Source organism: Solanum pennellii, chromosome 7, assembly GCF_001406875.1.
Source record: "Solanum pennellii chromosome 7, SPENNV200".
Lineage (NCBI taxonomy): Eukaryota > Viridiplantae > Streptophyta > Magnoliopsida > Solanales > Solanaceae > Solanum > Solanum pennellii.
The window spans coordinates 3,284,815-3,312,309 of record NC_028643.1 but is presented as its reverse complement, the minus strand read 5'-3'; the positions used below and the strand labels follow the sequence as shown (position 1 = coordinate 3,312,309).

The window sequence follows — 27,495 nt, the reverse complement described above, 5'->3', positions numbered from 1 at the left end:
AGTACATGCGATAACGATAGCAACGATAATATAATCAGTATAATTTTGATTAGTTTATCATTAAATATACGCGATGACAATAACAACGATTATATACTTAGCATAGTTTTATAAGTGAATTTTATCAGTATAGCATATATATAGATTTTCACTCAATTCGATCTAGTACAACATATTAAAATATTTATGAAAAAAATATAATAACGAAGAAAATATATAGAAAAACACTATAACTATTAATAACAACTATTAAATAATACAATATCTGAAATACAATAGATAATGTAACAAATATAAAAAAAAAAGCTACACATATAAATATAGAAGCTAATATTACGAATCTAATAAGACTAAAAAATTAATTAAAATTTAATTATTTATTGATTCTTTTTATCCTAATTCGTGTCCTCCGAACCATCCTGATACCCACAAAGGCACCTAATTGTTACCCACTTCACTTGCTAGTCCAATATTGAAACCAAACCAAACCCACAGATAAAGAAGAGAGAGAAAGAGAGGAGAGAGAGAGAGACAGCAGGTATTAGAAACACCCTTTTGGAATTCAGTTTCAATTCCATTTATTTATTTATATATACAATATTTATTATACACTGTTAACTAGTGTGTTGTATTTTGTATCTATATGGTTGCTCTGAGGTCAGGTAAAAAAGTTGTCTTTTTTTATTTTCTTTCTATTTCTTATTCTGATTCTTGAAAAGTGAAAAGGGTTGTTGTTTCTTTTCTTGTTGGGACAGAAAAAGATTGGATTTTTATGTTTGGGGTTCTGTGATCTGATTCAATTTGGAGCTTTGAAGAGGAATTGGATAGTAATTCTTGTATGTTTAGATATATGATGCTGTCTAGTTCTTTCAGTGCTTGGATCAGTCATTTTCTAGCTTGCATGGGGTATGTATTCAGATTCTTACAAATCAGTTTACTGTTTCTTGAATTGTTGTTGGTTTAGTGAAAGTTTGTTCTGTTTTTTTATTCAATTTTGCTGAATTCTAGGCTGTTTGAAAGTGATTATATGTGTGTGATGGGGCTTTTTAGTGGTTTGTTGAACATATTATTTAATGTCATTGACTTTTTTATGAAAATTGTGATTCATTTGCCTATTTGGAAATATTTAGCTACTATTTGTATATTTTAGCCACTGAAAAGGACACCCAAAGGGGGAAAATGGAATTGGAGGAAGGGGTTTTGCTCCTCAAGAGTGAGGGAGGAGAAAGTTTAAAACTTGTATGTTCTTTAGATGGAGGAGAAGGGGTTTGGGGGGTGGGGGGGAGGGGGTGAATCAGATGTCTAGGAAAGTGAACTAAGAAATTTCCTGCCATCTGTCATAGTGGACAGAGTTACATGGTATTCGTTGCTGGTGTGAGGTGGCAAGTATCTCGTGGAATTAGTTGAGGTGTGCACAATTTGAACAGGACACCATGGTTATAAAAAAAAGGAGAAAGAAAAAGAAACATAAGTTTCTCGATATTACATTATCTAGTGTTTGGTGTTTGATCTTCCAAACTATGGTTTGAAGAGTAGCTGATAAAGTGAACTTCCTTTTGCAGAAGGCTAATTCTATCATATGATTATTTGTAATCTGTCAATTTAAAGATTTGGGCATATGATTTGTGTTAATACTGATTCTTTCAAGACATAATTTCTGAAAATTTTGAAGAGAAACAAAATTGAAATGATTAGATAAATCAGATTAGGTTGAGGAAATAACCAACATTTATCATTTTCAAGAACTAAAGGACTGTTTCAAACTTCTAATGAGCACCATCAGCTGTGGGACTTCAAATGCAATTAATAGTCGGTAGAATATTTAGGTGTGCTCTATGTACCTCACCTTGGAGTAATGGAATAATTAGCATAGAAGTAATCTATCTTGGAATATAAGATTACCAAAATGGATATTGTCATTAGCATGGGATGCTGGATACCTTTCATGTTTCATTTTTTCGGAATCATCTTTTCTTCTCCTATTGCTTTCAGTAAGCTTAGTTTTATTGGGAGCTAATGCTAGAGCTGGTTTGGAAGGGTTTGTTATCTTGCAAAACAGTTTTAAGTGTATTTTTACTAGCAAATAGTCGCTACCTGAAAGATTGGTATTTACATTCTGTATGCTTCCGGAAAGGGGGAGAGGAAGGGGAGAAGGGAGTTGGAGGTGAACTGGCTAATCTACTTCCACTCATGAAGTATGTAACTATGTTAACCTTCAACTCTGGTTGTCTTGAATAGATTAAAAAGGAAATACAAGATATACTTCCTCCAGCCCTTCCAATTTTGGGAGGCTTGAAAAGACTTAAATCATTTCTACTATCTGTTGCTTCATTTTGCTTTGTATCTTGATAGTTTTCATTTTTTCTTTTACTTCCCTCTTAAGACGAAGGTCTATCAGAAACTGCCTCACTACCCCACAAAGGTAGATGTAAGGTCTGTGTGCATCTTACTCTCCCCAGATGCCATTGTTCCCAGTTACTTTACTGTCTCGTCTTCAGTGCATCCCAATTCTTCTGATCTCTTCATTTGATTTTGGCTAATCTGTATGAAAGATCATTCTGGTTGTCCTTTCCCAATTTTGTGCTAAGTGAAGGGCCTTATGGTTTATGAAAGGGAGGATAAGGAAGTCATAAAAATATGGAGATTAGGCTTGTTTGGTCCATCTCAATTTGTTGAAAAGCATGTGCCAAAAAGAATGCTTGGTAGAAATTCATTCTTGGAGATCAAGAATGAAGAGTGTGGAGGAGACCTTTGGGCAATTTTTCCTTTTCTCTATTTTTATGATAGGAACCGGCAACTCATATTGTTATAAATAGAGAGTCCATTCTCTCATCTCAACACATAAAGTAGAACATAGAAGCAAGAGCATAGAGCAATTCAGACATAAGAAATACAATCTTTAAGATAAATAGAGTACAAGCTGTATATAGTGAGCTATGTAATCAAAAGATGATTGTTTCTCTTAATTATGTAATGATACTGACCCTTCGGGGTGTCCAGTGGTTTGAGCTTGGGACTTTCATGTTGGAGGTCTCAAGTTCGAAACCCTTGCCAGCAAAAGCAAGGGGTTTGCCTTCTGGGTTAGCTCGTTGCACCAGGCTTGCCTAGTGCGGGTTACCTCTCCTATGTGGTTTGCGAGCTATTGCATAGGAGCGGGGGTTTTACCCTGTGCGCATCCAAAGGGTAGCGGCTGCGGGTTTCCCTTGTCGTCAAAAAAAAAAATTAAAAATTATGTAATGATACTATAGAGTGAAAATTCTGTTACTATAGTCATATTATTTTGCCACTCTAGTAGAGCTTTCCATGTTAACATTTTGATGGTCTTGGTCTCTTTATTTTTTTTAACAGAGAGAACTTTTTCTATGGGAGATTACTCTAGGCAATACAACAAATCTGAACCCATAAAACCTGAGGATTATAAAAACAGCTAGTGCAATCAGAATTACTATTGGATATTTGTTTACACTTGTTGTGGGGAGCTATACCTTGGCACTTAAAATTGCAGTAGAGTGGCATTCTCTACAATTGAATTGGATTATATTATTGTTACTAAAGCTGGCAAGGAAATGATGTGGCTCAAACTGTTTCTTCAAGAAATTTGGCTTTTGGAAGAATGAGTATGTGGTCTATTAGGACAGTCAAAGACTCAGTGTGTGACGGACATGAGCAATAACTAAACATATTGATGTGAGATTTCATTGGATTCGAAAAAATGTAGAGACTAGATAACAAACTCTTACAAAACGTGAAAAAAAGTAGAGACTGGAATGAATTCTTACAAATCGTGAAGATTTTCATTTGTGAGAATCCTTTAAATATGTTGACCAAGATAGTAACAAGAGACAAGTTTAAGTTGTGCAAAAACCCTGTAGACTATGTTGCTCGGACAGACTTCGGTGTAGGTTTTTAATACCATGCAGATCTCGAGGTCAGACTCCTCATCACTTAAATTTGAGGATTTGGTGGTACGGATCCAAGTGCGGATACATGTGCTCGGATACGTCCATAAATGTCATAAACATAAATAAGTATGCATTTTAATTAATCAAAGTTATTGAATTAAATAAATACGATTTAATTCTTTTATAAACACCTAATAGTTTGTTCTAAGATATCTCGTGTAAATCAAATATTCTCGTTCTTTTTGGTCATACTTGTAGTCAAGGCACCCTAGGTAAGTTGACCAAATCCGGTGCGATACCTAACCCACACCCAAACTATGTCGAATGGGCATGGGTGCAACAAGGATTCGAAGGGCTTGTGTGTAGCATAGCCTCTAGGCGCATCTAGATATTCAGTTTTACCTTCATTAGGCTTAGGTGAATTGGTCTGGAGGGGGGAATTTATGGGGTCCATTCCCAATTTATTAAAAAGCTATGTGCCAAAAAAACACTAGGTAAAAATTCATCTTAGAGGTCAAGAATAAAGTATGCTGGGGAGAATTTTCGAGCAATTGTTCAGACAAGTGACCTCTTGCATGAAAAGTTTTAGACAAGTGATTAGACACTTGTCATGAATAAAAGCATATTCATGTTGATCATTTGCAATCATAAACTAACAAGTCTCCCGCAACTAATCCAATTCTCTTTCAGGTAGAATCTGAATCTTAACTGCTCTTTTTCTCAATTCTTTTTTTAGTAGCCTACTTTGTTATTTGAATTTTGTGGTTCCTCCTTACTCATTGAGGAATTGTTGGCGAATATAATTGAAAAGGAAAATAAATATGTATACTGAAAGGAAAAAAATATTTGGATAAAGTCATACGCGGCTTCTTGAACTCGTCCGCATTTTTCACTTTGACACCTTAACGAAAACTAGCACCTATTGAACATCTAAATTACCCAAAAACTGTACCTATTAAACACAAAAGGTGACATGACAATTTAAGTGTTCCTCACTTTCCTTGGGTGTGTAAATGCATCACAAATAATGATTTGTTTGTTTTTTTTGTTTGAAAAAACTGACATCTTTTGTGCATGACTATAACCAAATAATCTTACTTCCCTTCTTGTTTAACACTTCGCCGCCACTCCAGCGCCACAAGTTTACCATTTTCATTCATCTGATTTGGCATTCAAGGAAAACAATACTTCTGGCACTTGAATCTGAAGAAAGAAGAAAGAAGATTCTTGGGTCATCTTGGTTAAAAATGCAGGCCAATATCCATCAATCCATTTCCGAGCAAACACCACCATTCAACAATCATTCTGTTAAACTATCTCAGAGAATTAGATAGAATCAATTTTAAATGACACAATCTGGATCCCCTCTCTATCTCTTCTTTATCGAACCGTTTATCTTCCACAAACATCTCAACCATTCTGTTAAGCTATATACTGTGTTTCATTGATTATTTTCACTTTTGTATTAAATCTGAACATATTGTTATAAGAAGGAAAGAAAACGGTGAGCTTTGCCGGAGGGGGTGGCGGTGACAACTAGAGACGAGGGTAAGAACATGAAAGTGGAAAGGGTTGGGTGAGTGGCTGTGAGGTGTAGAGAATGAGTTCCCCTTTTTCTTTTTTCATTGATTATTTCTTTGGATTATAAGGGGTTCAGAACTATTTTCAATTATTTCATTTTTATAATTATTTTGGGCCCATACTCATAAGTCATTCTTTTATTCGTGGCTTTCTTTTACAAAGTTCGCTTGTGAGTTATACACTATTTCTTGGGTTGTTTGTCATTCGTGTTTAATAGGTACAAATTATTAAGGCTGGAGTGTCTTATAGGAGAACAATGCTCCATTAAGGTGTCAAAGTGAAAGATGTGGACAAGGGTCGAGGGCGGGTTATGACTTTAGCCAAAATATTACTACAATATTATCTATGAGTACATATACAAATGGCTTGAACCATTCTAGGCACTGTCCTAATAAATTATTTCAGCAATGTGATAATTTTCCTAGGAATAATATTCTTTCTCTATAGGGGAGAAGGAACAACAACATATAAATAACAAACTAGCTAGTTAGAAAATGAGAATAAGAGGAACAACAGTTAAGATTAAGTTGTAAAGATTAGAGAATTCTTACCTGAAGAGAATTGAATTAGTTGTAGGAGGCTTGTTATTCTTATGATCTATTTGTAGGATAAGAAAAAAAACGTTTCTTCATGACAATGTCTAGACAGTTGTCCAAAACTTTTCATGTTAGATGTCACTTGGTTGATGACGCCACTTTCTTTTTTTAATGGAGGTTGATGAAGCCACTTGTCAAAAAGGAATTCTAATGTTAGTGTTTGGGACAGTTCCTAGCATGACTCAAGCCATTTGTTATCCACTCATACGTAAAAGCTATAGAATTTTTTTTAAAAATCTTTCAACTTCAAATTCCCTAAAACCCTTATATTTGCCAACAAATCTTGGTTCTCTCTATTTCTGTTCTCGGAGTCTTCGGCTTCTATTGTTGTAGATAGAGGGGCAATTTTCTCATTCCAGCTCTAGAAATATAGAGCATTGAAGCAAGAGTAGAGTGGAGGACAATACACAGGAAGAAGAAAAGCGTTTGTGAGGAAAATTAGAGCATGAGCAGTATTATAGTAAGGTGAATAAATCAAAAGAGGGTTGTTTCTTTCGAGTGTGTAGTGGTCTTTTGAGTATTTTACTATCTTGATATTATTTTTCGCATTTGTTTTTTCCCTTGTTGAAAGGGGTTTTCACAATAAATTGTGTTCTTGTTTCTCTTTCTGTTCTCGCTAATTTTTTTGTTTTGGTGCTTTTTTTTTTAATTCATGTTTATGTATCTTGAATATTATTTCTGTGAGCTATTTTTCTCAAAAATGCTGTTGTTGATGTCACAATGAGCAGAATCGTTATTGATCATTAATATCAAGAACTTGTCTTATATTTGTTGTCTAAAGGGTTTCAAAAAATGTCTGTAAGGATATGGCCCATTGCTTTGGCTCTTAATATTTTGGGATTTTTCTTTTTGATGACCGTGCGGCATCGGCTTTCACGCACCTCGACTAATTCCACGGAATACCTGCCACTAGCAACATGTACTAGGTAACACTGTCCACAAAGGCTAGGATAGATGGAAAGAATCACCTAGTGTTTTTTGTCTTTACTGAGTTTTGAACTTCAGACCTCAAGGTTCTCAACCAGTTCATTGACTCAAATTCTTCCAAATGGTTTCAGAATTAAACTTAGGCAGGGTAGTTTTCACTACTGTCTTCTCTCTACCTATTCCACCAACCTGTGCCTCTCTATGCTCATTTTGTCAAGCTATTTGTAGGCACACTCCTTAGTCTATTGAGCTTTCTCTCTCTACTCCAAATAAAGAAAAAGTTGAAAAAAAAAGTGAGGAAAAGAATAAACAAAAGAAGGAAGAGGAAGGAAGTAGAATAGAGAAGTCTTCAAATCCTAGAACCGGATTATACGTGTGGAACTGTCTTAGAGAACCTGTCCCACATCGATTGAGTCGTGGTTTTAAAAAGTTTTTTCATGGTAAATTACAAACAATAACCACAACAACAACAATATACCCAGTGTGTTCCTACCAAGTGGGGTCTTGGGAGGGTAGAGCGACGCATAGCTTACCCCTACCTAAGAGGTAGAGAGGTTGTTTACGATAGACCCTCGCCTACAAGGTTAGTTACCAGTTTCAAAAAAGAAAAAATACGAGGTGTTGAGCTACTCCCTTCTCCACTTTTAGTATTAGATAATGAGTTGGATACGTAGATTCTTCTCTTATAACTAGGATGTCGATTGTTGTCAATATGGAGTTACCAATGGACAACATAGAAAACGTATTCTGTGGAAATTCTGCTCTTCTCATTTCCTACCCTTCCTTTGGGGCTTAGGAAGGAGCTGGTGAGTTGCATATGGGACATGCAAAGAGACTGCTGGTACAAATGCTTATATTCTATTCTATCATTTAGTGAAGTTATCAATCCACCGTTGAGTGCTTTACTGCACTAAATTTTTTTTGTCACTTGGTTCTAATAATACTGAATCTATCAAACAGTTATTTTGCACCTCTCCTCCTACCCAAGGAAAGGACAAATATCCTACTGTCAGATAATCTGCCACACGCTCTTTAGCACTTTCACTTTACTGGTAACTATATGAAATTTAATTCAGGCTGACATTTCATTTCTGTAAACCTGGGTAATTAGACATCCTTCGAGTACAGTGTTCCCCTACCCATCGCCTTTTTTTGTTTTGTAGCTTGCATGTATATATTGTAAATCTGAGATTCCGTGTGCTTGTTTAATGATTCAAGAGCTCTGTTCTTTCGAATAAGTTATAGCTTCTTATTGTGGCGTCAAAACAGTTTTCATCTTGTTACCATGTGTTGTATATGCAAATAAACCTGAATTTGAACAGAGCAGAGGTTGTTTTGGTTGCTGTGCAAAATCTCAACCAGTTATTGCTGTGGATGAACCATCTAAAGGACTACGAATACAAGGAAAGTTGGTGAGAAAACAGAGTTTGTCGGATGATTTTTGGAGCACCAGTACATGCGATCTGGAGATTAGTACTGTTCAATCTCATAGAAGTATGTCTTCCATCAGTACCTCAAATCAGAGCCTCAGTCAACAGAGTGGCACTGGCAATGCTAGCAACAATAATGAATTCGTAAATCACGGTAAGTTTAATGCTCTTATGACTTGGCTTTTTTATATATTAGAAACCTATTCACTTCTGTGGCCTGACATTCAAGTCTTCATTTCACGACTTTCATTCAAAAACATAAGGCATACCTAGTTGTGAAGTAGGTCATGCATTAATAGGGGCTATTTAATTTCCGTTTGCTATCTTGACTGTCTGCTGATTTCAGGCTATCTTCTTTGGAACCAGACCAGGCTTCAGTGGCTAGCAAGTAAAAATCCAGAGAACCAAAGAGTCATTGAAGAACCGATGTTAACGTGAGAACCTTGCTTATGTTTATGTTTGTGATGAAGCGTTTCTACACTACAGTTGCAATTTGCAAATCTCATGGAATCAAATGTTAGGACTTCCCTTTAAGTGTTATTATGCCACTAGAAGACTCAGAAATAAGCTTTCACTTTTTCTTTATAACTGTGGTGTCTGGTCAGCTTGAGCGCACCCGAGACTTATTCACGGGGTACCCGCTATCAGAGGTGGAGCCAAAATTTTCAGTTATGGGTTCTAAACCACAACCTTGTTTGTTTATTGGATTCTACAATGATTATTAGACGTCTTAAATGATTTTAAAAAATACAGATATGTCAAACCCATAACTGGAAGGTACACTCGTGCCTGCTAGCTCCGATGTCCAACGTAGGTATGGGGTAACTTTGTCCACCAAGGCTTGGATAGATTAGCAAAAAACACCTAGTGCTTAATAAAGTTTGTTTAGACATCGTTTTTCATCGTTGAATATGGCTGCCACACTTATCCATACACGTCAATTTTCCTGAGTTTGTTTTGCTCTTACATTATTTGAAGTTCGTCTATATTTCTTGGCTAATTGTGCTTGTTCTGTCTCGCTATAGTTGGAACGTTTCCTATGATAGCTTATTTGGGACTAACAAGCGATTCCCTCAGCCAATTCCTCTCTCGGTGAGTCACTTCTCACTTCTCAGAACTTCTATTCACTTCTTTCTATCTTCCATTTGAAGCACAGACTCGGATTAACTTTTCTCCAAATTTCCTGTTCTTTATAGGACATGGTCGACTTTCTTGCTGATATTTGGGAGCACGAGGGTTTGTACGATTAACCATGCTGATCGATATTGTGTATTGATATCTTCTTCGCTTTATCTGAATTTTTCTGGTTGTTTTAACTTCTGATAAAATTGTGCATAGTTTCCAGAATAGAGGGAGTGATAGAGGATGCAAGAATGTTTAGAAAACAAAGATTTTAACTGATAGAAAATGAGAGGACTAATAGTAAAGGAAACATTTTATTTAGGGGTTGAATATATGCTTTGTAAATGGGAAGCTAATTTACTCTGCATAAACTTTATTATATGTTGCTGTTTTTATTAATTTTTGTCAAATTTGATTTGTATATATTTTGTATCCTCTTGTTGATGAAGTCTTCTTCCATGTTTGTGTTAGAGCCGTCAAAATGGGTTTGACCCGCGAGGCTGGCCCAACCCAACCCTTGAATTGAGTGGGGTTGGGCCTAATTTTTTTGGTCCATTTAGGAACGAGTCTTTTTAGCCCAGCTTCGTAGGCTCAACCCGCTAGCCTCGTAGGCCCACCCGCTAGCCTCAGAGGCCAGCTCGTGGGTTATAAATATTTAAAAATATTATATATATATATTTGGTAGTGTTTTATTTGTAAATGTTATTATAATATGTTAAAAACATAAAAAGTCAAGTCTTTTAAACTAGCTTGTTTTTTGTGAGAGGAATGGTTGAATGATCAACATTTTTCCGCTAAATCTTACGTTGACTATTATGTATTTTGGTAAGCATTCACCAAAGTATAAAATTCATAAATGTATTTCTGTAAGTATTCGCTGAAGTGTGTGATTCATAAATGAAAAATTTTATGTATTGATGTCCTATTCATAGACGCCAGCTGTCATTTAGATACTCTTTCTAAGAGAATAATATTGTTCATTTTTTGGTTGAAGGGTCAATCCGTCCCAATCCGTGACCTGCTTAGGGCTGGGTTGGGCCTCTATTTAATTGGCCCTTTAACTAAAAGAGTTTGTCGCCCCAACCCATTTAACTCTCTAGCCCGTTAGGGTTGTGTTGGGTTGGATTGAGCCAGCCCATTTTGACAACTCTAGTTTGTGTATACCCAATCCTCCCCGGATCCTTTCACTAAGTATATTGGTTTGGTTTTAATAATTTAAAATCAGACTAAATTGGTTTGGTTTTGGTTTTGGTTGTGATCAATAATGGAAAAATGCACAAATACTCTCAACCTATGTCCGAAATTTCAGATACACACTTATACTTTTCTAAGGTCCTATTACCCCCTTGAACTTATTTTATAAATAATTTTATACCCCTTTTCGACCTACGTGACACTATGATTGAAAAAATTGTCAACACACACTGGGCCTACAAGATAGTGTCATGTAAGCCAAAAAAGGTAGAAAATTATTTATAAAACAAGCTCAGGGGGTAATAGAACCTTAGTATAGTACAAATGTGTATCTGAGATTTCGGGCATAGTTCAGTGGATACTCAAGGATTTTCTTGTCTATCGAAGAGGATTATTTTGTATTTTTCCAAATATTAGTATGTCACATTTTAGGTGGCACTTTTCGAATTTCAAGATTCAAACAAGTCTATGTCTGATTGTAAAGTTTTTGTAAATCTTTTAAACATTTTAAACTATCAATTATTATGATTGATTTATAATATTTTTTACGTAGTTTATAAATATATAAATTTCATTTGTAAAAGAATAATGAAGATTCCATTATTTGACTGTCCTCGAATCAAAATTATTTCATATGATTCTATTTGTATTCTCCAACAAAGATTTACTTTAAAATGTGTACATCGTTTTACTCTCATAAATTTTTAATGTTTCGTCTCTCACCTTGTTCCAAAATATATTATACCATGATAAAATAATTTAATTAATGAGAAAATCTTATCTTGATTTTGTTTTTTTCTCTAATAATTTGTAAAATCATATCTCCATTGATCTTTTCAATAGACAAAATCAAGAGTCTAGTAGATAAAATGCCAAAGAAAATAATCTCATACAGATAATACCATTATAATTAGGAGATTTGGTATTGATTAATAGCTAATAAAATATTACAATTAACAAAATATAATATATAGTTTTCCACACAGTCCAATGTGTTAGAAAATAACAAAAATCGACCATAATTGTTTAAAGAAAAAAAGAAAGATCTTTCATGACTTATGTTATGTGTTTTTATAACGTTATTTTGTTATAATAGTTAAGAAAAATTTGGAAAAATAACTTTATTATAAATAGATTTGATTATATTTAATTATATAAAAATTATGATGAAAAAAAGAGTGAAAAAGATGAATATTGCAATGTATCTGGTCTTCTAAATGTCTTAATTCAACAAATCCATTTGACTACATACTATTATATGCCTGATTTTCCTCAAAATTAATTGTTTTATTCTATGTAGATTCTATTTATTCCAACACCTTCACTATTTTTTTTTTCTTTACAAAAATCAATATTTAATTAGGCCTTAATTAATGAGGAATATCACGATTCACCATTGATTATATCTTAAATATTATATTCCTAGTATAGTTTTTATTGCCTCTTTGACTGCTTGTCTGAATATCTTGCTTGAGAATTGAAATGTATATATTTATAAATATTTATTTGTTCGATATTAGTATTAGAGTTCAATTAATTTGGATTTGTATTAGCTAGGGGCTCGTTCGTGGACAGTGGCGGAGCCATAGTTTTGATTAAGGAGTGTCAAAATATAAAGAAGTAAAATTGCGTAGAAGTCAAGGAATGTCAATATGTAATATATAAACATAAGAAAAATATTTTTACTCTAGATACACTGTAATTTTCTGACGAAGTGGTATCGATCAACAATCCTCAACTACATGTGGCTCGGCCACTGTTCGTGGGGTAACACTTCTTTTTCTAGGGATTTTTCATTTTTAGGGATCAAATTTGAGACCTTTAATTAAGTGAGAATCAACAACTTTATCGACTGCACTACATCTTTTTAGGGTAATGTATGCTCGCTAGTCTATGTTAAGTGAGTTGTTATTTGATAGATTTATTTATTCACCTTTTTTAAATAAGGTTTGTAACTATTTTACAGTTTCTAAAAGGATAGTTGAGGATAATCATAAATATAATAGTGGAAAGTAGTCTTTAAATTTATATTCTTATATATATTTTTTAAGAGGTGTGACGAACCTCAATAATTCACTTCCTAAGGACTAAAAGAAATATATTACTATTCTGTTCCATTCTGGTTTGTTCCGATTCATCCGGTAAATAATGGGACGAGATGGAACCGAGTATCTATCTCGATAATTTCAATCTGATTCATTCCGATACCGATCAATAAACCGATCAACTCGTCACGTTTCGATTCGATACCGATTCGTTCCGATATCGATTCATTTCGGTCTGCTAATCCAGTTCCGATCCGTTGTCCAATCTTACCAAATATCAAATAAATCCTATCTAACCAAAGGTCACAATAGATTCATCCTTCAAAATAAATAAAAGATGTAGTGCAGTCGATAAAGTTATATCAAACTAAAAATATATGAAAACCTACAATAAATTTGATGAAAGTTAACTGTATATAATATTAGTTATATCAAACTAAAAATATATGAAAACCTACAATAAATTTGATGAAAGTTAACTGTATATAATATTAGAGCCCATCCTCTGGACCAAAAAAAGAAGAAGATGATAATTGTGCATTAGGCATAGAAAGCTCTACATGTCATGTAATATTCAATGTATAGTCATTCTCCACCAGTGTGATTCCTCCTTTAATTTCGTATTCCCTTTCACACCTCCACCTAAATATAAACGCGGATTTAGAACGAGTTCAATAAAATTCAATAAAATTAATTTATATTTTCAGCTTAATCTGTTTATACATCAATTATATAATTTGTGTTTGTATAAAGCAAGAAAGAGAGAAAAACAGAAGAAAACTGGAGAGGGGAAGATTGTATTTGGGAGAGGAGAACGAAAATATATGTATACATATAATTTTCTCTCGTTTTATACAAACACAAACACATTTTTCACATTTGTGTTTAAATAAAAACGAGAAAGGCCAGCGAGACTGCCTAACAAAATTCACCAAGGAGAGAGACGAAATAGCAACAGTTTACTACGGATATAAATAAATCAAACTATAATAATAAATATTTAATTTAAATTAATAATTTACTATTATATATAATCTTTAAATAAAACATAGTTTCATACATAAAATAGTATTTGAATTTACACAACCACGGTCCAAAAAAAACGATTATACTTCAAAGAAAATGTAATGTTAAGTCTTTTATTCTCATCTAACATTTTATATATAATATATATAATTTGTATCATTATATACAATTTTATAAATGAATCACAAAACATAAAAGACACATAATGACTAAAAGCTGCAACATTATGTCTATTTGTCAACATTTAATAAATTCTTCGCAATTATTTCCACGTGCATATAAAATCTGTAGTTTGTATTCAAAAAAAAGAGATTTATAATAATTTGATACGTAGAAAAAGATCACGAAATTTAAAATAGGAATAAGATTTTTTTATTTTATTCATGGCTATTTCATAAAATTTGTGTGAGAGTTATATATACACTATATTTTTCGGACCAGTTGATATTCGTGTTTAATAGGTATAAATTTATTAAAGCTAAATTGTCTAACGAGAACAATGCTTTATCTGTTGTGCAGTATAATGAGACTGTTTACCCTTAACCAATATCTCGAGTTTGAATTCTGGATAGTATGGAAAAAATTCTGTCAAAAGTGGGACCTATATAGTGCGCGATTTGATTTTAGTTGAATTTCAATATGAACATCAACGAATGACAAAATATATATTCTAACAAGCTCTCCCATCCCATTGCCATTCCACTCCGGTACGGCACTACATAGAACGAATAATGATCAGTTGAATATCTTTCATCAAAATAGTAAATATTTTACGTAAAAGAAAAACTTTCTTAAATTCTATATATAGTATACATATTAGTTATTAGCTGGAAAAAAAAAACAAGCATACACCGTTAAGTGAATTCATCAACAAAAGTTAAACTTGATGATGATAATATTATATTATATTATTTTATACAAATAAGTAACACATATTTGGTACGTCTATTCCAATACATGAACATAGACACAATATAAAGAGATGAAATAAACTTTACGTGAAGTACTAGTTTTATTATACAGCTAATAAGTTGAAATCGACCGTATGATTATCAACAAATATGATGCAATAAATGTAGCTTTATATTATTTTTTTAATACAATATATAGAGTTAAAAAATTGAAAAAAATCATTTGAAATTATTATTTTTAAAATTTAAACTTGTAATATTAAAATTCTAACTTCGAAGTCTTTTTAATCAATTCTGAATTTACAAATAAATTAGGTAAGAAATTTTTAGATATGGATATCTTCAATTGTTTTCTAGTAGATGTATATTGACACAAATTTTGAAAAATAGAATTCAAAGTCTTTTTCTAAATCCAAAAGAGGCTGACATTTCTTTTTTGGTATAAATTTGAATTAATCTAATTAAAGAAAATTCTTTGGAAATGTACTTCATTTTTTATTTTTTGTCATTTCTCTATCATGTTAGATTTTTGCTTGTTTTGTCTTCCAAGTAACAAATAACTATATTATGAATTTATCGATATAAGTTGTGATTTAGTAGTGAAACTGTTTTATTTTTAATCAAAATCTCAAATTCATACTTTTAAGTACGAAAAAAATATTGTTAAGAGCCTTTTTTTTTTTTGAACAATGCAAGATTTATTAAAATACAATTAACTCACATGAAGCTATCCTAAAGAAAGAGCTGATTGGAAAATTAAAAAAATAAATAATATTTGTATAAATAAAGAAAAAAAATTGCCCAAATACAAAGTAAATATATATGGACCCCCACTGATTGAAAAGAAAAAGAGGAATTAATTAGGAAGAAATAAAAATTATGGAACAGTTTTGACAAAGTCTATAATTTTAATTTTGGATCTTTTGTCTTTGCTTTTGAAACATGCAGTGAATTTACCCAAATTAATTGCTTTGTCAAACACCAAATAATAGCAAATTCATTTCATTTGCATTAATGTCCACAATGACTTTGAAAATACTTATTTTCAAAAGCTAATTTAATATCATCAAATCGATATATGAATTTGTATGTAATAATTATACACTACAAATAATAAGCGATGGGACTAATATATTAAAAATTTCAATTTTTTTTAGAAAAATCAAATATTATATATGGTTGATAATGATAGAGGCAGAACTTTTATTAGGAGTCAAAATTTATACGTATTTTTAAGGGAAAAGGACAAATATATTCCCCGAACTATAGTAAATGGTATAAGGATACATTTCGTCATATTTTTTGAGACATTGATGCCCCTGCAGTCCAAAAGGTAGAGCATATATACCATTTAATAACCAATCCTGCACTTATTAAATATCTGATCGACGTATATCATATGTCTCTATTTAGTCTTCTAACAAAGTGAAGGCATATATACTCTACTTTTTGAACGGGAGGGCACCAATGTCCCAAAAGTATAACGCAGGATATTTGCATACCATTTATGATAATTCGAGATGCATTTATTCTTTTTTCTAATTTTAATCATATTTTTTTTTATCGAAGAGGTTTCGAATAAACATCTAATCCGAAGTTGGCTCAGCCCTTTGAAAGCTAACACTATGATATAATGAATTTATATGAAATAAGATTTAGATTCACCAACAAGATAATTGACTTCGTCAAATATAATGCAAATAATGTGATCATAATGATCAAGTGAAGGACTCTTCACGTATTCTTATAAAGTCATGTCCAAAGTCTAAACAAAATGAAATTGATATTATTAATTTTAATGTCTCCCAACTCACATGTAATGTTACATTTGGTATATTTAGATAAATGAAATTTAGTCACCTTTAAGTCTCATCAAGAAATTATAAAATATCTAAAATAAAAAAAACTACGTATGTACAATTAGCAAACAAGGTGATGAGTCATAAATTAGAGTTAAATGTGAAAACACATACGTTTAAAATTAATTTAAGTACTAAATAAAATTACTAGGTTGAAGTGCAATATTCTTAATGTCTTTGGCTTTAATTTCTCTAATTGCATAGAAACTTGTGATTATTTGATTGTCTTCAAATCAAAATTATTTCATTTGATTTGATTCGTATTCTTCAACAAAGATTTCCTTAAAAAATGTACTTCATTTTATTTTGGAAAAAATGTCTCAAATAAATGTATAACTGGACAAGTTATTATATATAATAATGTAACATTTATAATGTTTATGTAGACATTTATATATAATATGTCTTTAAAACACACTACTTTCTTTGTTCCTTTTTTACTTGTCCATTTTTGAATTGATACATCTATTAAGAAAATAATTAATGACGTATTGAATTTATTTACCCCTATTTATTATGAAGTGGATGAAAAGTTCTATATTTTCAAAATAATTAGTCATTTAATTGAGGGTATAATAGGTAAAAAGAAATTGTTCTTTCTTGATTTGTCAAAATGGACAAGTAATTAGGGACAACTATAAAAGAAAAAACAGACAAGTAAAAAGGGACGAAGGAAGTATGAAATATTATAGTGGATAATAAGTCATGCTCAAATTTTAAAATTATTATAGCAATTTCGATCAATATTCAAATATATTTTTCCCATTTTATTTTCATAAAATTTTATCTTTTTCCACTCTCACCTTGTTCCTAAATATATTATACCACAATATATAAAATCTTCTATTGATTCCTTTTTGGACTAATTAATTATCTGTAAAATCATACAGATAATACCCGCATAATTAGGAGATTTATTTTGATTTGATTAATTGATAGTACTAATAAAATATTTCACTTAACAAATATAATATTTCCCACACAGTCCAATGTGTTAAAGAAAATTATAATAGTTGTTTAAGAAAAACACTGATCTCTCATTACATAAAATTATATGTAAGTCGTTATTTTCTGTAACAAAATTTCATTATAAAAGTTAGATTTTCGTTCAAATTGAATTTGGACTCATCTCATTAATCATCGATGTGAGACTTTTTGTCATTCTTTAAAACCCCACCTCACGCCCAGTGCTTAGCATCTGGTGCGTGGATTTTTGGGGGCCCCAACATCGGATGAGATTGGCCCTGCTCTGATATCATGTGAAATTAGGTCTTAGGCCTAACTCACACCCCAAAAGCTAACTCAAAAGGAGGAGGATTGTCAAAACCTTATAAGGAGTCCACCCATCTTGTTGATCACCGATGTAGGACTTTTTATCATTCTTTAACAATTATTTTGCTAAATCAATTAAAAAATATTGTCACTATGAAAAAAATTTGATTTATTAGAGGTAAAATATTCTAATCAAATTTTAAGTATAGTCAAAGTTGGTTAAGTATGATTTGAATCCAGTTGGAACAAGATACAATCTTTACAATCTCGATAATAGATATGACAAGGTGATTTTAATTTATTTTTAAAAGATATTATAAAATTTTAATTTATTTTTGTTTATTTAGTGAATATTTTATGGACCATATTTCTTTAATTATGATCTAATTTCGTAAGGTATAAGTTTAGAGATCTTTTTGCTTTGTTAAGAATAAGTTTTGTATGAATAAGTAGTCACTTATATATTACGTACTTTGTAGGTTCTGAATTTGAACTTATGTCTCTATTGGCATAAGTTCTATCGAAACTAAATTATGTCTCGTAATACATACCTTGTGAGTTCTAAATATTGTATTTTTATCAACTTGCGTTATGTTATGGTAAGAAAATATGAATTTATATCTTGTGATTCTATTTTTTGTTTTATTTTTATATCATAAATTTTTTCGGTCCTTTTTAAAATTAAAAGACCCAAAATTTAAGGGACAAAAATTACGAAGAGGGAATTTCATAAGATACATTGGAATTATGTAATGCAGCGATGGTCTCGTCTCTCTTCTCCTCTCTTACTCGCCTTTCTCTTGTTTTAAATCAAAATACAATACATCTCACTTGCTAAGAGGTTTAAGACATTAATGACGTACTCAGTGTATCTGGTATCAATATACATTGGTATATTCATCAAACAAGTCAGTGTATCGTCTATGATGTATCCGATGTATTTGTACATAAATACATGTATACGATATCAAACATGCACTAATATGATGTATTCAGTGTTTCTACGCATAAATGCATACTTAAAAAAGAAAGAAAATATAGTTATTCAAATGCATGTATATGTGCATAGATATATACCCTCTCCAATTATGAATTAAATTAGTTTCATCTTCTTTTTTTTTTTTTGCTTAGTATGTAAATATTTTTCCAATTAAGAACCACCCCAAAATTAGAGGCATTGGTGCAAATGACACATTTGCCTATTGATTAACACTTTAATTTGACAGCCCATTTTGTTTGATCATGCTAAAGTATTATTGACAACTAGTGAGTGAGATGGCTTTAAAATGCTTATCTACTTAATTAATCACTTTTAAATTTAACAAACACAAGTTGATTTATTTTTAACATAAGTTAAATTACATAGCCCTATTCCTCACTAAAAATTAAAAAGGACAACTTTGTTATTGGTTGTTCTTACAAGTGTGTGTGTGTTCATGGAATAAGAAATAATAATTTCAAAATCTATGGTCTCAACCACATGACATTTCTATGATACATATAATATAAAATATCATTATTAAGATTAAAATATGAAATTTATAATTAGATTATTTCTTATGCTGATTAAGTGTGAAATTCTAATTCGAAATCATAACAATTTCAACTTCGAGAATTAAAAAAAAAAGACCTAGATAAAATACACTTTAAATTTCTTTTTTAGCAGATTTTATGCAAATACATATGATATAAATTTAAATTAATCGAATCAATTTCTAAATAGATATCGAAATACGATGTTATTACAAAACTTAAAATATATTAAAGCCCATATCCAAGACCTAGAGAAGGATAAATGTGAGGATGTCATGGAGAGCCCTACATAGCATCCCTTTGCCAAGTAGCAATTACATAATTCAATGAACATCACTCCCACTTATTTAGTTGGGATAATTTTATTTTTTTTTGAATTAGTTATTATGAGATAATATTATTTATTTTGTATTGAAGTGAAATAACAATTCTGAAATTATTAATTTTGAGTTAATTTGTTCACTAACCAAATAAGTTCTAGAGTACATTTTCCCTTGATATAATATAGAGCTAGGGGTCAAAACACACCTAAAGTAATTTTGATTTTTGAGTTTTATTGTTAAACTATTAAGTATCGGAGTGTTTTATGTAAATTATTACTCCCTCAGTCCAGAATTGTTTGTCATGTTGCGCTTATCGAAAGTCAATTTAACTAATTTTCAAAGGTAAATTAGATTACATTAATTTGATATTTTAAACAAAAAAATTAGATATTCTAAAACTATATGAAAAGTACTATAAGTTATAATTTTTTACATATTAATATGATGAAAAAAATACATCTTAAAATATTAGTTAAAGTTTTTATAGTTTGACTCTAAAAATAGAAACCATGACAAACAATACCGAACGAAGGGAGTATCAAATATTTATTATGAGAACCTACCTCAACTATTAATTGATGTTCACTTTTCCAATGCCAAGTACCAATTACACAATTCAATGTACAAATCCCCCACCATCCTTAGTAGTTGTTCTGTATCAGAGATAAAAAGGATGAATTTACCACATATTTGATTTGGATAAGATAACTTATGGATGAATTAGTTATTTCGAGATTATAATATATTTTTATTTTATATTGAAATGAGATAAGAATTTTAGAATAATTAATTTGGGGATAATTTGAACCCTCAGTCAAACGAGTTCTAAGATATATTTTTTCGTAATATAATATAGAATTTGGGGTCAAAGCATACCTAAAATGTATCGAATTTTAGAATTTCATTGCTAAACTATCGAGTGTGAGTTTCCTACTTAACATATCACTAAATATTTATCGGAATATAAATATAAAAGCGGATCCTAATCTTGTTTCATTTCTTTTTCTCTTATTTTCAATCCAAACATAGAAGCGGATCTAAAGCAAATTCAATAAATTCGTACATTTAGCTTAAATTATTTATATATCTAATTTAAAGAAAAAATATTATAAATTAAATTTATATAATAGACTATATTTATTTTAAATTCATTTTTTCTGAATTTTAAATTACGCAATTCTAAACATTAGAAACACGAATTTGCATTGAACATCCTTGTAATGCCTATGGGATATTGGACAAAAAATTCTTTCGAAAATATTTCAAATAAGTCAATCTTTAACGGAGATGAAATTAACATTTTTTATTAATGTCATTACCAAATTACACATAAGCCGTCTAGCAAAAGGCTTCATTTCGAAAAGATACAATATAGCTGGACATTCTACTCTAATATAAATAACAAATGATTGATTCTACTGCTAGAAACAAATACGAAAAATAAATAAAATGAATATGATGTATATTTTCTTTCATTCTCATCTAGTATTATATATATTTAGTCATATAATATGTATGGCAACCCCACAAAAGTGAGAACAAAATAAAGTCTTGTTAGTTAAATAAACAAAAGTTGTGATACATTTACTCTTTTATAAATATAATAATCTTTAATTTGCAATAATTTAACTAAATAAATATATTATTTTTGCATATTTTTTTAAAAGTTTATAGATGAAACATATAAATCTTAGAGTGAATAAAAGCTTCAACACTATGTCTATTTGTCTCCATCTTTTAATTCTTCCAATTATTTTCACGTGCGTATAGAATCTATAGTTTGTATCACTTTGATATATATTAGTTGATTAGAAATGTATTTTGTTAAATTAGTTTTGCTAATATGATTTTGAAATCTAAGATTTATTACTAGTAGTTTATATAATCATTTATAGTATTATTAAGGATGGTATGAAAAAATAATAAAAGGACTCTTTTGATTTGCAAAAATTAATAAATAAGATAAAACATTTTATTTTTTAATATAAATATTAAGTAAGATAAATGATTAAAATATTTAAGATTTTTAGTGGAAATTATATATACTTCTATGTAATACGTACATATAAATTAAACAGTATATCTTGAATAATGTGATCTTAAATATTTATGTTAACACGGAAAACATGTCACAATATAGAATATCAGGATGTGGATTCAAAATTTTGAATTTTTCGATTCTAATAAAGGCATTTTAATGGATTTTAATAATTACTTCTGATAGCTCCGTCCATGTAACGCAATTTAAATTTAAAGATTATTTAATCAAATTACTTTTTAATTAATATTTTCTTAAGGAGCGTACAAAGAGAAATTAATATAACAGATGAAATGATACAAAAACAAAGAAGAAAAGAAAATAAAGCTAAATTTCTCGTTTAAATTAATCAAACTTTAATACAAATATCGAATATCTAATAGAAAATAATAAAATATATAGAATAAAAGGCAAATTAGGATAAATATCCCAGGTCTGAACCTAGAAAGATGCATTGAACCAAATGCATTTTTGTGGATAAATTCTAATAAAGTATTAAATAAACTACTGGGATAATGTCCAAGTACCTCCTTAATCTATGCCCGAAATCTTAAAGACACACTTATACTATACTAAGGTTCTATCCCCTGAACTTATTTTATTAATAATTTTTTACCCCTTTTCGACCTACGTGGCACTATCTTGTGGGCCCAACGATGGTTGACTTTTTTTTTCAAACTAGTGCCACGTAGGCTAAAAAAGGGTAAAAAATTACTTATAAAATAAGTTCAGGGGGTAATAGGACCTTAGTATAGTATAAGTGTGTCTCTGAAATTTCGGACCTAAATTGAGAGAGTACTTGGGCATTTTCCCTAAACTATATATAATTAAGTGTATATATGCACCGTTAAGTTAATTCATCTATAAAAGTTAAAAGTTGATGATGATATATATACACACAGTATATTATTTTTCAGTAGGTGATTTCAAACTTCAAAGTGCATGTACATAGACAAGATAATATTATTGAAAATAAAGTTTAGGCTAAGTGCTACTCCTTTTAGAGTTGTATATATGCTGACAAATTAAAGTTTTCTAACACCTAAATTTATTGTAATCTGACAAAAGCATGAATACATAGTTAAACTTTAATACCTTTATAAAATAAAAATAAAAATTGGAAAACACTTATGTGTATGTCAAAAAGTTTGTTTTTGATTTATATACATTATAAAAAAATTATGTATCATATAATTTTTTCGATAAAAGGTAATTAAGTGACCATCTTATGCTCAATATAAGGTGGAATGTGAATGATTAAATTTCTTATTAACAATATACAATAAAATACAGAATATAATCAATTAACTGAACTAGCTAATACGCTTTGTGAGTTAGACTTAATAGATTCATCAACGTAAGTTAAATATAAACAAAAATCAAAATCTAGGTATAGATGTTATTATTCTTTATTAATGCTTCTAGTGAATGTATGCAAACACGATATAATTCAAAGTTTGACGTGGATTATTACTCATTTTAGACAATAGTTCATTCATTCGATTAATATAATATAATATAATATGATATATTTTGTTATTACGTAAAGAAAATGTAGCTTGTCGCGTGATTTATTTATCCTAAAAAATATACATAATCAAATAGTCCTAACTTTATGTTTTTACACATGCAATCTAAATTTTCGAAATACATTAACAAAAGAGATATTTATAAGAGTCAAAAAAACTCGATCATAAAAATTTAGAGCATCTATGTACGTCCTAATAAACGTGATTCAATCCATATGAAATATAAGTGTACCCTCTTACGTGTAACTAGCTCAACGTTTAGCTAAAAATAAATATTGTCCAAGATGATATAAGAAAACAAACCGCTCGTATTGTCAATTACGTACGTACTTGATATAGTTTCTGCTTAGAAAATGTTATTTGAGTTTCTAGATTTACAATATAAAAATTAGGTAAGCAGTCTATAAATGGTACATGTATAGAGACACAAAATTGACAACACATTTTATAAAAATCTCAAACTAAAAAGAAAATTCTATGTATTTTGATTTGTCATTTCTCTATCGTGCCAAATTTTTGCTTGGTTTGTCTTACAAGTAACACTGCACACAAGTGCCCACGCTAGCACGGATTTAATATCTGTTATTTTTTTATCTTATTTTATATGATATATATAAAATTTAGAGACTCAATTAAATTTTAATATAATATTTAAATATTTTAAATTGATAATAATTGCAACTTACATTTATCTTAAGTAATATATGTTATAACTTGTCTCAATGTATAGCACATATAGAATTTCAAGAGTCACTACAACAAAAATGACCATTAGCGGCATTTAGTTCTTAATTGCCGTTAAATATGTATTTTTAACGGCAATTGTTACTCTTTGTATACGTCCCTAAAGCCTTTAGCGACATTGGTTCTAATGGCACTTAACTAATGCCGATAAAGACTTTAGCCCTCTTTATTACTGTTAGTATTTAATGCCGCTAAAAGTTATTTTTGTTGTAGTGAATCAACCAAATATTGTTAATTATTGAGATTAACAAAATTTTATCATGTAATTTCCAAATTAAATAATATTGTACATGTTACCTATTTTGTCTCATTTTATCACGTGACACATATAGATTAATTTTATGAATCAATCGAACAACAAACACTCAAATTATCTATATGTTTTTTCTAAATTAAAAAACTTTTAAGTTGTCAATTATTATGATCTATTATATTTTTAACGCAATTTTTAATATATAAAAAAATTGACAAACAAAACAAATGAAAATGAAAAAAAATATATAATTAACGATGTCCATCAAACATATCAACCATGACCTGCCTGATTATCCCCTCTTATATATTAGTAGGGGAAATGACTATGGAGTAAGAGGAGACAAGATCTAATTAATTTTAAAAGAAAAAATAATCCGTTCAATTCGTTTAAATTTATTAATCAAATTATAATCAATTTGTTGGTGAATTCATTTCGATTGGGTGAACTCAAAATTAGCTAAAAGAAATATTGTTAGATTAAAATGAATTATATCATCGAATTCAACTTAATTGAACCTCATCATACACAATCAAATATGAAAATAAAAATTATTTAAATATTTAATAACGACAATTATAAGAATTTTTTTAAAAAAAAAAAAATTTAAGTCAATTAACACTTCACTAATAAAAATAGTAAGAGTATGTAGTATACCTTTAATCCTCTCTGCTATGAATCTTCACAAATTTAATGAATTATTAAACTTAATTAAATCATTCAATATCAATGTATATCATTTATTTATTTTATTATTATTATTATTATTATTATTATTTATTATTATTACTATTATTATTATTATATATGAAATTAATATAATTTTACAATGAACTAAATATGACATATCATATATAAATCATACAAATGCATGTTACTTGCACAATGTTTAATTAAATATTAATACAAATCATGTCTTGTTTAGACAATTCGACATGAAACCTTATGTTTTGCCTAATGACAAACAAAATAATATAATTGTTTCTCCTTCCCATATTGCCGACATATATTATATTGCTTTTTTTAAAATTAAACTACAATTAATTCACATTAAGATATACAAAAGAATAGTTAATTACAAAAATTCAAAAGTATATCTTGGAGGTAAATAGAGTGAGATGAGAATTATAATTTTAGGGATAGATTGATATAATGAACAAGCATAAATATTTCGTAAAAGTTTTAATTATTATTATCTTATCTTTTATTTAGTTATTAATCTTGAAATAAATTATATCGAGATTAGAAATTAGTATTGAGATGAGTTCATATTACTATGAGATGATGAAAAAATATTATTAAGATTATTTTGGGATAAAGATGAAAATGACAAAAATAACATTGAGATTTCTCGATTTTCTTTATACTAAATAAAGTGAAAGGTATTTTTTTAAAAACAAATAATTGCATATAACTTATAAGTTATACAATGTATTATTTTGGAAAAATACACAAGTATTTTTTAATCTATGTCTGAAATTTCAGACACATGTATCTAACACATTCAGATACGTCCAAATGCATGTATCTCTAATACATGATTTCAAAATTAGGTGTAATTTGTTCAACATATACTATATAGTCTTTATATCTAGTGTGCTTCACATATATCTAAAATATTAGGTACATTATGAAATACACATACATAGAAAGAAATGTGAGTGAGAGAAGAGAGACACGAGCCAGATAAGAAAGAAATGAACGAGAGAGTCAAATACATGTGAATTAACTTAGATACAATGTATCTGAATTGTACATAATTTTAACCTCATATATCCTAAATAAATTTATCTGAATACATCAAATATATATACATATCCAAATTATTTTAATATTCATAATATTGAATATTAAAAAGTCAAAGAAATTTTGAAAAATCAAAAGACATAAAAACAAATTATACACAAAGGTTGACTATTGTTGCTAAATATTGTCACTTGTGTTGGAGAAAAGAATCAAACAGAATTTCTAACAAATTGCCAAAAAAAAAAAAAGAGTTCATTTAACAGGACATATACATAGAACCAATATTAATTAAATTCTGACATTCATTATTTTAATTCATGCAACTATACTTCCCTTTTTAACTTTTGGTAGAGTCAGTGCACTGTATTTGTTTATTTAAAATTATTATTTTAAATCATAATTTTCATAAGTCATAACCATAGCAATCATGTTGAAGTGGATGTTAATAAATAAGTAAAAAATAATTATAAATACTTCTTTTTATAATAATAAAAACAAAAATCAAACCTAAAAAAAAATAAAGAGATAGAAACTTCACCATACATCAAGAATAGGTCAAAGATAATTCTCTTTAAATCCTTTTTTAATTTACAATTATCTTTCAATTTTACAACCAAAATTGATGAAATATTGACTTTTTTGTAAAGTTAAAAAGACCAAAAATCTCCCACATAAACAAATATATGTGGGAGAAATTATGTCATTAGTTATACTTCATTATTATTATATATATTATTATAATTTATACTTTTAAAATATTACATAACTTAATACTAATTAAGAATTTTCTGTCATATGTATATATATTGATAAATATATATTTAAATACATAAATTTTTACTATAAAATACACTAAAAAGTTAGATACATTATATTTAAAATAAATTATATTTAATTTTAACTCCCAAAGATATATGTATCTAAACCTATCTAAAAGCACCACAAAAATAGGCAATATTAAAGTAAAAGATTCAAAAATATTAAAAAAATTATTTTGTACCTCATACAACAATTGGCTAAATAGTTGGTGGATCTAAACCTTTACACTATTGAAGTCATATAATTTGAAACCACACACTCCTAAAAGACATAATAATATCTCAAACTTATTATCAATTTTGTGAGACACTAAATAAAATATTTCAAAATCTTTCCATAGAAATGAAAATTTCAGTAGGATCCTTTTTTTTTTTAATCTAGAGTGTATTTGGTACGGGGGAAAATATTTTTCAATTTTCTCATATTTGGTTGGGATAAAAGTTTTGGAAAATGTTTTTCAAATCAACTCAATTTCCTCAAAATTAAAGAAAATAATTTCCCTTAAAAAATTAAGGAAAACATTTTTCAAAACAATCCTCTAATTTCAAATTAAATTTTTTTTTGAGAAAAACATCAATTTTTAAAAAATATTTTCAATTTTAAAATTTTATTTTTTCACCCGATCCCTGACCGCCCACCCACCAT

At 29.4% G+C, this 27,495-nt stretch overlaps 1 protein-coding gene across 3 annotated transcripts; it reads left to right on the top strand.

Moving 5' to 3' along the window:
• The first annotated feature begins 416 nt into the window (after positions 1 to 416).
• On the top strand, positions 417 to 9,968 carry LOC107024062. 3 transcript variants are annotated; one of them, XM_015224944.2, is made up of 6 exons: positions 417 to 538; positions 756 to 906; positions 8,334 to 8,590; positions 8,783 to 8,870; positions 9,462 to 9,528; positions 9,633 to 9,968. In XM_015224944.2, the coding sequence occupies exons 2-6, from the start codon at positions 839 to 841 to the stop codon at positions 9,684 to 9,686; spliced, it is 534 nt and encodes a 177-aa protein (XP_015080430.1). In that variant the 5' UTR covers positions 417 to 538; positions 756 to 838; the 3' UTR covers positions 9,687 to 9,968. The 3 variants fall into 3 exon arrangements, with proteins under 3 accessions (XP_015080430.1, XP_015080431.1, XP_027774475.1); XM_015224945.2 differs by having other exon boundaries at positions 526 to 662; XM_027918674.1 differs by lacking the exon at positions 417 to 538 and adding an exon at positions 547 to 657.
• Positions 9,969 to 27,495: the final 17,527 nt, after the last annotated feature.

Bases quoted from the DNA above. Each gene is read 5' to 3' on its own strand.
- LOC107024062 (XM_015224944.2), top strand. From the start codon at position 839: ATGTTTAGATATATGATGCTGTCTAGTTCTTTCAGTGCTTGGATCAGT. The intron at 8,591-8,782 runs GTAAGTTTAATG...TGCTGATTTCAG, and splicing joins TAATGAATTCGTAAATCACG to GCTATCTTCTTTGGAACCAG. The intron at 8,871-9,461 runs GTGAGAACCTTG...GTCTCGCTATAG, and splicing joins ATTGAAGAACCGATGTTAAC to TTGGAACGTTTCCTATGATA.